General features: G+C 34.9%; 2 protein-coding genes across 3 annotated transcripts; one reads left to right on the top strand and one right to left on the bottom strand.

The window, feature by feature from the left end:
• Positions 1–374: 374 nt before the first annotated feature.
• LOC118282395 (ubiquitin-like protein 4A) lies at positions 375–1,823 on the top strand. The gene is made up of 2 exons (XM_035603459.2): positions 375–693; positions 768–1,823. Exons 1-2 carry the CDS (start codon positions 646–648, stop codon positions 1,176–1,178), a joined length of 459 nt encoding a protein of 152 aa, XP_035459352.1. The 5' UTR covers positions 375–645; the 3' UTR covers positions 1,179–1,823.
• LOC118282391 (uncharacterized) lies at positions 1,817–14,121 on the bottom strand. 2 transcript variants are annotated; one of them, XM_035603453.2, is made up of 10 exons: positions 13,906–14,121; positions 11,595–11,809; positions 10,585–10,734; positions 9,160–9,248; positions 7,972–9,084; positions 7,247–7,533; positions 6,817–6,930; positions 6,066–6,153; positions 5,750–5,845; positions 1,817–5,334 (listed from the first exon to the last, which is right to left on the bottom strand). In XM_035603453.2, exons 1-10 carry the CDS (start codon positions 14,038–14,040, stop codon positions 5,204–5,206), a joined length of 2,418 nt encoding a protein of 805 aa, XP_035459346.2. In that variant the 5' UTR covers positions 14,041–14,121; the 3' UTR covers positions 1,817–5,203. The 2 variants fall into 2 exon arrangements, with proteins under 2 accessions (XP_035459346.2, XP_035459348.2); XM_035603455.2 differs by having other exon boundaries at positions 1,817–5,316; positions 13,906–14,118.
• Between the last annotated feature and the right edge of the window lie 35 nt (positions 14,122–14,156).

Raw genomic sequence — 14,156 nt, 5'->3', positions numbered from 1 at the left:
AATTCTTTATTTTCGCTTCTTATTTTCTTTACAATGTTCCGAATCAATACTTCACGTACTTTTCCTAAACTTTTAAGATATCACCTTGGTAATTAATTATTTATTTACGAAACTTGAAGATCAAAAGCAGTTGACATTTGCAAAAAAATCATTTTCAATAGAATAGCGTAAACTGTATTCGTTTTTCAAAATCTAGGTGGCTATTCTTCATTTTAAAACTGACTCACAAACTTTTTGGTAAAATAATTATAAAATGCATAGATCATCAAAATTGCCATATTGAAATTTTATGTCACTAATTGACAACTTCTGTAAAACGTCAGCTAGTAATGTCAAATTGATGTCATTGTCATTATCGTCGCATTATTAGGCGCGTTTCAGTGAGTGAAATCAATGATTTTTGCCACTATTTATTGTGAAAGAGAAAAAATAAGGCAATAATTACATTAGAGAAAACGAGATACGAATATCTCATTGACAGAAACTAAGCTTAAAACGGCATCGTACGCGTAGAATACCCTCTTCCCTGCAAGAGCAATTTATACAGTTGTTTTGCCTGTCATTGGTATCATGCTGCTGATTTAATATTTTTGTAATTTACACGCAGAGTTTCGTGAAAATTGGAATTACATTGATACTATCACAATGAAAGTAATCGTAAAAAAGTTACAAGGGGGTGAATGTTGCTTGGAAGTAAGTGTTTTCGTTGAAAGTGAAATTGATCATTTTACCCAACAAATATTTTATTATTCATGAAATTGTTCTAGGTACTTCCAACCACACATATATCTGAAATTAAACGAAAGGTCGCAGAACAACTAAAAATTCCAGTAGAGGAACAGAAATTGCTGCTGCTAGGCAGGACATTAGTGGATGAACAGACAGTTGATGCATACCCTACAATAAAGGATGGCACTAAATTAAACTTAGTTGTTAAAAAGCCTGATACACTTCAGGAGGCTTCTGTGAAGTACTTCAAGAAAATGTATGGCATGACAGAGTCGGAAGCTACAGCTGCTGCTAACCGCCTTATAAAACTTGTGCAAGAAAAGTTCAGTAAATTGTCTTGGGACGATCTTGATAGGCTATCATTAGACTGTATGCTCGAGGAAAATGGTCAGAGCCGAAGCCCTCCTATGGAGATAGAGCCTGAGTGTGATGATGTATACAGTTTATAATTCTGGACACTAATAAATATTTTGAACATTTTATTTGTATTTTACAACTAAGGGTAATGTTACACTGCTAGGTATGTTCAGCTAAATATTTAATTATAAGAGTAACTGTAGCACTTTGTAGTATTGCTATTTGTATATTGTGTAAGTTATAGTTTTAAATGAATTTGTTGCTAGTGTTGCCACATTAGAAATATTCTTTGAATAAGAAAAATGTGATCACCAAAAGTTTAAACAGCTTTAGTTTTCTTAATCTTGTCACCTCTAATCACCATTTTCTGTATACTGTTGCTTCATAATATTTAGCTTTAGTTTTAAGTTCTACATTTGACCAAACTGTGCTATTCTATGGATTCATTTGTAAAAATCATGCAATCAGTGTAATTTTTTCACTTTAAAAGTAAAAATCAATTATTTTTGTACATACAGCATTATAGTAATTTCCCATTCCTATCAAGTTGTAGATCAATATATGAAATTGACCATATATTTATTATTTAGCATTATTTTTCTATAATGACATGAAATGTTATTATTGTGTAGGTATTTTCACTTTAGTTTTGTGTAGATATTTTCCCTGGACATTCTCAACTGGCTCAAACATGTAAAAATGTACAAAACAGTATGAATAAAACACAAGATTAATTATTCATGTTATTATTACATCATGCATTGTTTCATACCTATCTATAGTATAATACAATTTGATGGCAAGTAACACTGTCAGTGTCTTTGTCGACAGGTACAACACAAAATTAAATGCAATCATCTGACTTACCTACTGTAAGCTGATTAATACAATTTTCAATCCTTTATAAGACATTTGAGAAAAATATTCTGAGACAACCATTGTTACATACATATTGCTTAGTTACTTAGTTCAGAATGCCTCTGGCTTGGAGCGGTTGGTTACACACTAGTGCTATCATTCAATCCTTAAGACTAGAGCTCACAACTGCTCACGTGTTAGTGAGATAAATATGTTAAACATTCATTTTTAAAGAGCCTATCCAGTAATTTATATAATTTCCCGCTCTGTTGCGTTTGGACCTTGGAGTTCCTTTTTGGCACCATATTTGATACATTTTGCTTGCCATTATGATAAATATTGCGTCCAAATGTAATAATCTCGACCTTTGATCCCGTTATCGCAACGTGAGTAATTACTGTATAGGATAATCTCTTTTTTCTATTCTACTTCATATTCATTAGAAACATTTTTAAAACCATCGCCACAATATAACTGGCAAAGAGTGAAATCGACCATAACGTAGGTCAATACAATACGGCTCAACAAATATGATTAAGATTCTATACGCTAGTAGTACTCATTGCCTTCATATTTGCTCCAAAATTACGTAGTATGTTCACCCTCCACAGTTCATAAGTCTAGTATCGTGAGATCTCGGATCACTAATAAAAATATATATACAAAATCTTCAAGATCAGAACTATAGAGAACTGCTAACATGAAAGACTAAACTGCCTGTGTCACAGATAAAATAAATAGCTACATTTGTTGAAAGAGGTGGTATAGTTGGAGGGTATTGATCAAGTCACAGAGGCACTTCTCTTTACAAACCTATGTTCAAACAATCACAACCTTTTATGAGCCTAGGTTCATATTTAGGAGTGAATTCCAGCACATATGTATGAATTGTTTGCAAACACCACTTGCTTCTTATATTAAGAAGAACAGTCCACACCTAAGCTCATACTATCTTACGCCATTCACCTCAGATGTGCTAGAATCCATTTATAATGGTCATTCGTTGAAACATTTACACATTAATATCATTGATGATTATCATACTACTTGTAATTGATAACTTTATACATACATAAATGCAGTAAAAAGTAATACATAGACATCAATACACGTGTTTTTATCTTATCAATAAAGACTGAGGTTTTGATACAATAAAAGTGGAGTGTACAGATTTGTGTAAACAGATCATATTTTGCACATTTTTATTCTTAGATTTCTAATTATCCTTTACAAATTATCAGCGAATGAGTTACTTTATAAAGACTAAAGGGTAAACTGTAATGGTATTTCCCCTTATGCATTCGATAGTGTTACACAGAATCAGGGTGTTTCAATACCCCAGTCTTTTAGGGTCCATAGTTAAACAAGGAACCCATAGAATACAGATATCGTGAGCGGAGCTAAACTCATTCTAACAGACACCAAAACTGGACATTGATAGTGGAAACTTCTACTTAAAACGGTACACATAAATTAAATCATAAGACTATAATTATGTACAATGAAATATCATGCGGCAGTCAGCCATTTGAGTATCCGACGATTCGTTGCTAGTCTAAAGGCCGGATGCGAAGACAATTCTTTTATTTAAGGTAAGAAAATGCGTCGCAAAAAGACGTATCAACGATCCTTCCGTAGTATAGATTACATAATATGTACATTAGAAAAACTACACATAAAGTCATTCACTCCAGTAATCATCTACACGAAATAAATAAATAAAAAAGTGTCACAGATACAGAATGTTGATAATATTGGCAGTTTACTATAACTATACGTCTTTTCGCACAGACTATTTAAGTAAACAAGCAGTGGGATACATAAATCGTTAAGTACGCAATACAATGCTTTACAACCGACCACAAGTTCTAAAAAGACAGAGTTGCTGTATTCATATTATTTAAGAGAGGTGTTTCTACGACAAACAAAGTCATTACACCTTCATACAAAAATTATATTGATTATAAAAACGTTAACTGTGTCATCCGATAGCAATAAGAATAATATTTTGTTTATAAGTTTCTAACTGCCACACACAGAGTCATTGAATGGTTACTTAGCAATTGTTTTCGGAGCAAAATCGTTACTAAGGGCTGGTTTAAATAACCATTAAATGACTCTGAGTACGGCGGTTAGATACATAATAATCGCTTATTAATCATCGTGGATAATTACTTCTTCAAAATAGTATTTTTTTAAGAAACACCAAATGTAGTCTACTTACATTTCTACCTACTCCATTATGAAATTAGAATCTGAACAACGACAATATCTTAACAAGAAGTTACTATTGCAGTAGCTGTTATGTTATAAATTACAAGTAAAATTCCATATGAAAATATAGAAACGGATTCTTTTACAACACTGATTCTATTAGTATCAAATATTTTCGTCAGAAAACTATTTACAAGAGACACAAAATGGTAGAAACTTGTTTAAAATTGAGTGGGTATTTATGGGAATAATATTTAAAAAACAATACCCTTCCTAGAGTCGGGTAAAAAGAGGTAAATGTTACTACTATAATAAAAATCGGGATCCTACATGTGACTAAAATTCCACGCTACTTGAAAAGGGATAATATATTATTACGGCTTAAATCAGATACGACACTTTATCTTATTATCAATAGGGAACATATTATTATATGCCTTTGAAAAACCAATGTTTACTTAAACACGTCTCACTGTAATATATTGCTTAGTTCTAAGCTTTGTTCACAAAAGACAAATATAGAACATTCACAATAAAGAACAAATAATACTTTGTTCAAAGACAAATCCGGCAATTAACAGGAATAAACATAAATACTTCAGTTGATCTACTACTAAGAACCTGTTTCTTGAACTCCTAAGGAGAAAAACATTTATACAATACGTACTCGACTTCCATTCGTTGTTTACTTTGTGACGAACAACCACGGAGAATATAATCATTGGAGTGCTAACCCTTGACTTAAAGTACCTCAAAACATACCAAAAAAATACAAAGTTTTTAAACAAGTAAAAATATGGAATAAAGCCAACAATCTGTATGATTCAGTCACATAAAAATATGAGTATTTTTCTTAACTAAGACAGCTACATAATGGTTTTAAAAATGACATAAATATTATAGCAAGATACACCAAAACATATTTCCTTACGTTAGCATTCCACTTAGTTACTTCTCCGTGTCCATAACAAACTAGTCCATAGGAACCTCGTAAAATTCACTTTAGAGGTTATAATTATGCATTATAGATGTTTCTAGAATATAATCAGTCGTAGTCACTGTCTTCCTCCGCTGATGACTCAGATTCCGAGCTGTCGGGATGATTCTTTGTGATTTCGATGCAGTTGTCCACATCGGTCAGTCTTTTGAGTGACCGCCCTGTAACAATGCATATATCTTCGCATCATAATCTTACTGCAAACTTGAGTAATAGGTTTCATAGAATTGAGGGAAACGGGAATATAGTCGTAGTTTAGATTTGTGTTTAACTACTGATTCAATTAGAAAAAAAAAAACTTATTGTGGATAGTCGTTTTATCGAGGAAGGCTTATAAGCTATATAACATCACGTTACAATCAATAGGAGCCGAGCATAGCGAGTGAAACTACGCGGGAGTAACTAGTTCTTTATAAAAGACAGAGATAGAAACCACGCAGTACTGACACGCTACTAAATTTTGAGTTGTATTAGTTGTATTTAAATAAGTACAACTCAAAATTTGGGCTCAAAAAACACTCGGGCGTTAGGATGTCTAATCCTAAGTTTGTTTAAAAACAAACCTATCTTGAGTTTAACAAATAAGAACCTTACCTGTCAACGTAGTTAGCAACCTATTCTCATTGCCAGGCGGCATGTTGATCGGGCCCAGCTTCTTGGCTAGCTCCCGAGCGCGGTCTGCACCTGAAACTATACAATACACACATTATATTAGAAAAGTTGTTCTGCAATATTACGAGGCAATGTATTGAAAATGATATAAGCTATGCTTATAATATGATTGTCTTCAAACAATACTCTGAACCACAAAAACTTACAAGTTACTAGTAAAACGTGTTATACTATAGCGATATTATGACTATTATATGAATAATATGTGGATACGAGTGATATACAACAAGCAAAGTACCTCTGCTTCCCTCCTGGCTGGAGTCTTCTGTCATGGAAACTCTCTCAGTCCTGTACACTCCGCTCACAAGATCCCACACAAACAAACACTGCAACAAATCAGAATAAAATTGAGACATAATTATCATATGCTTTATTATCTATAATATAAAAATAAGTCGGGTTTTCCTTCCTGACGCTATAACTCCAGAACGGACGAACTGATTTCCACGATTTTGCATTCGTTGGAAAGGTCTCGGGCTCCGTGATGTTTATAGCAAAGAAAATTCAGGAAAAATTCAAGGGAACAGCAGAAAACCAGGGTAAATCATAGGAGGCGAAACAGAGTTCGCCGGGTTTGCTAGTCTTATAATTAATGAAATGCAGTTAGTCTCGCTAAAACTCGAAAACGGCGGGACCGATTTGGATAATTTTGGTCTTGAATTATTTGTGAAAGTCCAGGGAAGGTTTAAAAGACGAGAAAACAATGTTTGAGGCGGTACGAAGTTTGCCTGGTCAGCTAGTAGTTAATAAAATATAATACCGCATTCATTTTCTCCCAAGTGAACTTCCAAATACTATCGTCGCTGCGCTCTATTGCTTTAAAGTTTAAATAAGCCTAAAACCACTAATCTAAATAATTATGTTTTCACCAGTGAGTTTTCCAGTTAGATTTGTTTCAAATAACTCAGACATAGCTGGGAGCAGAAATCTATTTATCTATAAGTTTAACATTACATTACATTGTTACACGTTTCATAATTTAGTATTACCTCTGCAGCGTACTGTTGCCGATGTACGAGACAGCCCGCACTGACGTCCTTGCAAGCCTCGCACTCCGCCGTGGCGCCATTGTCGTCGCTCGCCCACATCCACATCGCACACAACTGAAATACACGATCACAAATAAATACACCTACTTATGCAAATAAAGTAAAAATAGCTAGAGGTCGTGAAAAATACAGTGGTATTGTTACTTCTTTTGTGATATAAATATGCTTTTTCTTTTCAAACATTTTTTATGACGTAAATTGAGAGTTTAGGAATATTATGATGCCAGTTAAAATAGTCTAAACTAGTTTTTTTACGGTATAGGCCGGTAAACAAGCGTACAGATCACCTGATTGAAAGCAATCGGCGTCACCTATGGACACCCGAAACACTCAAAAAACATCTATCATCTATGAAATATTGCCTACTCACCCCGGACAAGCATCCGCTAGACTGGCAAACATCAATAACATGGCAGCCCCAGTCGAAGCAGTAAATGAACTTCTTCTTGTTAATATTGCAGAGTCGGCCGCAGACTTCGTTGCAGAGCAGCTCTGTGTCCAAGGAGCGCTGGTGGGCGCGCAGCGTCAGCGGCAGCAGCGGCGGGCCGGCGCCGCACAGCCGCTCCCACGCGCCCGCGCTGATGCCCTGCAGACCCACGTACCCCGCGCCGTGCGCCGACAGCGGCAGCGCCACGTGGTACCCAGAGATGCAGTCATCTGGTGGAGGAAAATCAATATAGATACATTCTTATTTCTCCTGGGAGGGGTTAGGTAATATCAAACTTGTTTAGTTATATATTCTTTTTAAATGGCCGTGCAAGTGCTGTTGAAAAAAAACATACTAATGTGGCACGACACGGCGGTGGCGACGTATGCTCTTGCCTACTGCACGCTTAGGCAGTCACTTGGCTTGGTAGTTTAAAATAGGTAACTTAACCTAATCAATTTCTTCAAGTGTAGTAGTGTGAATGAATAGAATTTGGAAAACATGGAATTAAAGCGTTTATACATTATAATACAAAATAAGCACTTCCATTAAAACCCGCAGCAGTTCGCAGGCCGCACGATAAGAGGACGATCTTTATCAAGCGTCAACAACGCCTCCAAATATGTACACAACCATTATCTCTAAAAATATTATTAGGGAAAAATTACCTTCTGAGTCCGTGATAATAGAAGTTATGTCATCATCGCTCTCCACGAAGTAACGCGTGAAGAATTTACTGCATTTCGAGTTCCCAGAGTGCACGAGATACGGGTCTTGTTCGTTGACCGGGCAGTCTGAGAGAGTCTTCGAGGTGTTGTCGTGCACAGCGACAGTTTTTAGAGAGCCGTCGTCCAACATCTCCGTGACCCGGTACTCGGACTCACTGTTGTGGTCCGACTCCAGCGTGGACAGGTCAGGGTTCTTCAGCTCCGAGCTGGTGGTCGGCGAGGGCGCCCGACTGATCTGGTTGTGTGCTCTCAGCACCACGTTCTCCCCAGTAGGAGACTTGCCTCGCTTCACCTGACTTTTACTCGTGGAACCTATGAAATATTTCCTGTTACTCCGTAGCACCCTGAACGGGACGATGTTTTCGTTGTTGTCCTCGGAGAACTCGTACTTCTTGTCGGCTAACCTTCGTTTCCTAAACATACTGAGTTTCTCACATTTAGTTTCTGCTTCCTCTACGAATTCGTAAGCCTTCTCCGCTATTGTTCTATGCGTTTCGTTGAACCGTGACATGCTTTCAGCCGGCCGTCGCCTCGGAGACCGTAGTGGAGGGCTGATCAGCGTCCTGATGGATGGCGAGGGTCCTTCCCATTCCTCTACCAAGTTGTGGTGAGAGATGGAGGAGGCCTGAATACATAGTTCTTGTCCCATAACATCAGGCAACCGCACAGGCTTAGACATTTGGTACGGTTCCATCTCGAAGTCTGAGAAATCTGCTAAGATATTCTGGACGACGTTGTTCTGATATTTTGGAGACTGAAATGGTGCGGAGACGTCTGACGCCGGGGTGTCGGGGTTCGTATCAATAGAGTTGACTTCCTCCCTGTCCCTGTCTAAAAAGTTCTTTGTGTCTTCTGCTTCCCTCTCTGCTTTCTCTGGGTCAGGTTCTACGAAGTCTATCTCGAGTATGTGGATGAAGTCAGTGTAGATAATGATCTGTTTGGAGTAGGCGAGCTGAACTACTGGTTCGTACATACTAGAGTCGGACGTGCAGAAGAATTTCGTGTGTATCGCAAAGTTGTGTTGGATACATCTTCTGCCCCAAATTAGATCATCTGGAAAGAGATATTTGTATATAGATCATGAGCATATTTGTTGCAGACGTGACCTCTACAGATACTCGTACATACCTTCAGTTCTAGAAAAAGCTGCGCATTTCTTACACCCTAAGCGAGGTACTCCTATAACACTGAGGTAGGACCGTTCCGAACAGGAATCTCTGTGAACAATGTGTACAAAAGTTGTAATGTTTGTAAACAGTGGGCCGTGCCAGCTTACATTACTGTAAACTATTACATTCGACGGAAAACATTATAATTATGTTGACGCGGTATTTTCATTACGAATTACGATAACAAATCGATTGGTAGAGATTTATGATTGATGTACTTATTTTTAGATAGATAAGTAGATAACTAATGAAAGCAAATTAATACGGGTTTCCGATTAGAGCCCATATAAATGATTTTCATTCATGGCTAAGAATAAAGGTAATTTTAATAAAGTACTCGACTTGTAGCCATAGAATTACTAACAATGTATTGTATTCTAGAGAAGTACGGTAGCTACAATTAGAATAAAATATTGTGCTGTCATTACAAAAGCCATCATGGTAATGATAGCGTACTTATTATCCTCTGTTTTATAATTTTTACATTAAATAGCGTATCATTATTTTTATAACATCGTACATCTACATACATTGATAAATATCGAGTAATGGGTATACTTGTAGGTTGTAGCCCTTGTGAATGACCGTAATGCGTGTTAAAGATATTAATTTTTAATAACAAAAACATAACTTTAAATTTTATTTAATTTGTGTAAGTTTGTAAAGTTGATGAATACAAGTTAATCAATAATCTGTCGATGCAATTCTATCATTAATTGCACGCAGACGAAAAGGCATGAGCAGTTTCATATGATAAAGCGTTAATAAAAGTCTGATCCCAGATATTTTTCAGGGATGCATGCGATAGAATTGAAATTCTTGTAGGTAAATAAAATAAATAGGTAGGTAAATGTATTTACGACGTAACACATGGCTCGGCTTTGAGCCTTATCTGCAATCGGTTAAAAAAGATACACGCATCTGCACATTGCAATTTGCATATTAATTCGTGCAGTGGAATGCACAAGTATTACATTACAGCTGTATGTGTAAAAATACAGATTCGCTTTCTTTTCCCTTAGTAATCCAAAATACCTTAGGTATCCGATGGTTTCCAACATCTTTACGAATTATAAGTTTCATTTCATGTCTATATTTTTGTACGAATGCGATAAACTCAAAAAGTACTGAACGGATTTTTGTACAGTTTCCTAATAATAGATAGAACAATTCCAGACTCCGTGCTACTACTGAGAAATTTTGGAGAAACCGAAACAAGTCCAGTATACTTTTGCCCGACCTGGGAATCGAACCCGACACCCCTTGTCCGGCAGTCGCGCTTGTAACCACTGGACCAACGAGGCAGTCGGACAGCAATGTATTAAGACAAGGCGGTTAAAGCAAACAAGAAAAAAACTAGTTGAAAGTTAATGATGATACTTACGCAATTCCATATACAACTAAGGCATCTGGGTTGTGTTTCCACTGTGCCATGGATATGGTCACTTTGCTGTCCACACAATCGTCTCCGAACAATGGCACGCTGTGCACTGGACGCACTATGGTGCCAGGCACCCATGCCAGGAAGTGTAAGCTGCAAAGAGAATTGGAGATTATACACTGTCTGTCGATAATAATAATGTCACGTTTGCTTGTGAAACCGCCATGGGAAAAGTAAACAAATAAAAAAAGTTATAAATAAAAAGCAAAATATAGACACTAAGTAGTTTTTAATTCATATTCTTTTTAGGGACTCATATTTTTTCAAAATTTAAAACAGCAACACTAAATCTGATTAAATTTTATTTGCCATTCTGATGTCTGAGAAAATTTGTAACACAATTTTATTTCAATAAGTGTCTTCTGATTATAGGAACCAAGTAGAGCAATGGAAATTGAATCTTAATTAATTTCTAATCATTGAATTTCCTAGTGAACATTGTCACTTATCGGATTAAATACGAACTATTGTAGGTACTGGGACATATTGCTTCTAATCTAAGATAATTGATTGCTTCATATTGTAGCTCCATTTATTTATTGTGTTTCAAGGATCTGATTTGATTTCTAATTTATTATTTATTTATTTTTATTAATTATTTATTTATACCCATATAATAATGAAATGAGAATGGTCAAGAAAAAGGACTATTTAGTGGATTGCTTTTTAGTACAGACAGAAAATAAAATCAATATAAATAAATACAGTTGGGTCGCTTTCTGTAAGCATAGTTCGCACAGCCATATTGTTACAATATGTGGAACTATCTCAATAAATTTTTCAGTGTAGGCAGTACAGATCAATGTAATAAAATTATATGAACTACCAACATCCTGACTGTAATAGATTAAATATTTCTAAACATATGACCACATAAAAATTTTTATGTGACAATATTCACAATACTTTATTTGCAATGAAATAAATAATTATTATTAATATGTATTACTCACGTGAACTTAGAACTCTCTCTAAAGTATAGTTGTGTGTTACAGCTGTATGTGAAGCTGAGTAGGAACTGCCCGCACTGGGAAAAGCCCATGAACACATGCTCCGTCAGGTAGGACAGGGGCACTATGTCCATCAGGCAGAACCGCAGTCTCGGGGGGATCCGCTCAAACACTCTGCGACCCCTATCATTGCTTTTCCTAGATGTTCCACCAAATGTCTAAAAAAAATAAAAAAATTAAAATAAATTACAAACTTTAGTGTTGATATCATTTCCCCAACACCCCAACACTCTCTAATAGTTACAGTTTTCATAAAAAAAATATTGTATTTATAGTTCAATTAATCACACAAAACCAGTTGATCAAGCAACTGTAGATCTCTACCGCACAGAGTCTAAATACACCAATTTTAACATAGTAAAGCAAATTATTAAGGAAAAGAAAGTAATGAACAGGCAATATTGAAGGGAGGAAGATGCTGAAAATTTAAAGAAACAAGAATGAAAAATGCATATTTGTGACTAAAAGACTCAAAACCATTATATATGCCTAGGATTTAGTTTTCACTACAAGATAAAAGTACTAAGCAAACTCGTACTAAAGCGCCAGATGTATCATTTATTAAAGTAATACCATGTTGCATTAAATTACTAGGCAATTTCTATTTCACACAATGATTATGTGTTTTACTTCCCAAGACATTTATTTTGATATCAACCACATCATAGTCATGTTATCAAAAGCCATTATACATCACTTTTAATGGACAGAAAAGTAATTAGTAGCAATTTACTATATTGCTTTTATTATAGTTACAGTAATTTGTACTTAATTTCCGAGCTGATAAGTTGGATAGTTGAATATCAGTGTCCATTTCTACATTCTCGTTAACCTGACAAAATCCATTTATTATAAATACTAGTTTTATAAATGTGGATTTTTTGAGGATGTATGTATGTACTCTTTAATGCAAAAACTTCTTACAGAATCTGAGCTGAATTTGCAACAAACTAGATAGATAAGAGTCTGGACTAACATAGGCTAACAAACTTTGCACAATAAACAGATGGTATTATCATTAATATATTGTACAGGTAGGCTTATTATTACTTAGGCTAAGGTTTATTTGTTTATAACTATCATTACAGAGTTTTTCCAAAGCAATATTCAGGCCTTAATACTAAATCTATTTACAAATTTTAAAACATAAACACAGGAAAAAAAGAAAAGAAAAGCAATTCTAACTTAATATTATTAGACAGACTGTAAGCTATCTGGCTCTAAATTTTATATAAAAATATGATTTTGTGAAAATAATCTCCATATTTATAGTAGCGATATGGCTCCATACTAAATACTAGAAATAATGTTGTTATAAATATAGTTCTCCATTTCCTGTACATTATAATAGCTAGGCTTTTTATGTAAATAAATAGTAGATAAGGTAAATTATTATAATGAATTCTTTGACCTATTGCCATCAACTATTTTGCAATAATAACTTCATACCTAAACAGTAGTTTATGAGTCTCTGTTTTTTACCAATAAATATTTTTAAATGAAGAAAATAGTATTTTTAAAAAGAGGTTTATTTTGATCTGGTTTTCAGAGTGGGTGTTATGCTTGTCCATCTGTTATGTTTACATTAAATATTCATACAATGATTTCTTTCTAGTAACTCCATGTACCTAATAGCTGCTATAAATAAAACTTTATGGGCCCATAAATTAAAGTTATTGTTACATTCTACAATACTAGTGCCCCTCAAGTACTTTTCTTCCAAGTAATCTGACACAGATCTTCAAACCTATAGTTGATCAGTTTAGCCTTGTTTCAATCAAAAATATTTACCAATCAAAACGAAGGGTATTAATTATTATTTTTGTATATAATGGCTGGCAACTCTTAACAAAAACTAGCCCATTCATTGTGAATTTTAAGGCCAATATACTTTTTGCATTATTTACATTCACACTCATTAATTGACTGATTTCTTAATATATTTATGTTATATCTTATACACACTCGAAACGATGCTTATCGCCTTATGAAAATGTGTTAAATATTACAGAGTATCGTAAATAATACAGCACAGATACAGATTTATAGTCCTAAGATGTTTATCGTAAATAAACCATAATCAGAGACTGCATTATCATAGATCGAAGACAGAAGTTATATCCCGTGTACTAGCAGCATGCTTTATCGGCCATACACATAAAATACACTCGAAACATAAACGAAAGAAAAAAAAATAAAGCATAAGCACAGGATCAAGCTTTTGAACTTTGTGATATCGTGGTTTTAAACTTACCTCTCTATTAAATAACTTATGGACAATATTAGTACTATTAGCTGACATGTTTCTGGGAGTATTTGATATTACTTTATCATATGCATTTCTACTACACACATTAAACTTCTCGGGCTTTGCAGCCAAAGAATCCATGTTCGTTTGTTTGACTGAATTATTTTGACAAATATCAATCAATGTTGCCAATTACAGCGAATCGTATAGAGCAGTTGTTCCCATTTATCTTGCCGATCGGATACAGATACAGCCTC

Source organism: Spodoptera frugiperda, chromosome 20 (assembly GCF_023101765.2).
Source record: "Spodoptera frugiperda isolate SF20-4 chromosome 20, AGI-APGP_CSIRO_Sfru_2.0, whole genome shotgun sequence".
NCBI classification, from domain to species: Eukaryota; Metazoa; Arthropoda; class Insecta; order Lepidoptera; family Noctuidae; genus Spodoptera; species Spodoptera frugiperda.
Note: the sequence above shows the minus strand (reverse complement) of the source record. Positions and strands in the feature narration are given on the sequence as shown.

Bases quoted from the DNA above. Each gene is read 5' to 3' on its own strand.
- LOC118282395 (XM_035603459.2), top strand. From the start codon at position 646: ATGAAAGTAATCGTAAAAAAGTTACAAGGGGGTGAATGTTGCTTGGAA. The intron at 694-767 runs GTAAGTGTTTTC...AAATTGTTCTAG, and splicing joins GGGGTGAATGTTGCTTGGAA to GTACTTCCAACCACACATAT.
- LOC118282391 (XM_035603453.2), bottom strand. From the start codon at position 14,040: ATGGATTCTTTGGCTGCAAAGCCCGAGAAGTTTAATGTGTGTAGTAGA. The intron at 11,810-13,905 runs GTAAGTTTAAAA...TATTTTTTTTAG, and splicing joins ATAAGTTATTTAATAGAGAG to ACATTTGGTGGAACATCTAG. The intron at 6,154-6,816 runs GTAATACTAAAT...GATTTGTTGCAG, and splicing joins GGCAACAGTACGCTGCAGAG to TGTTTGTTTGTGTGGGATCT.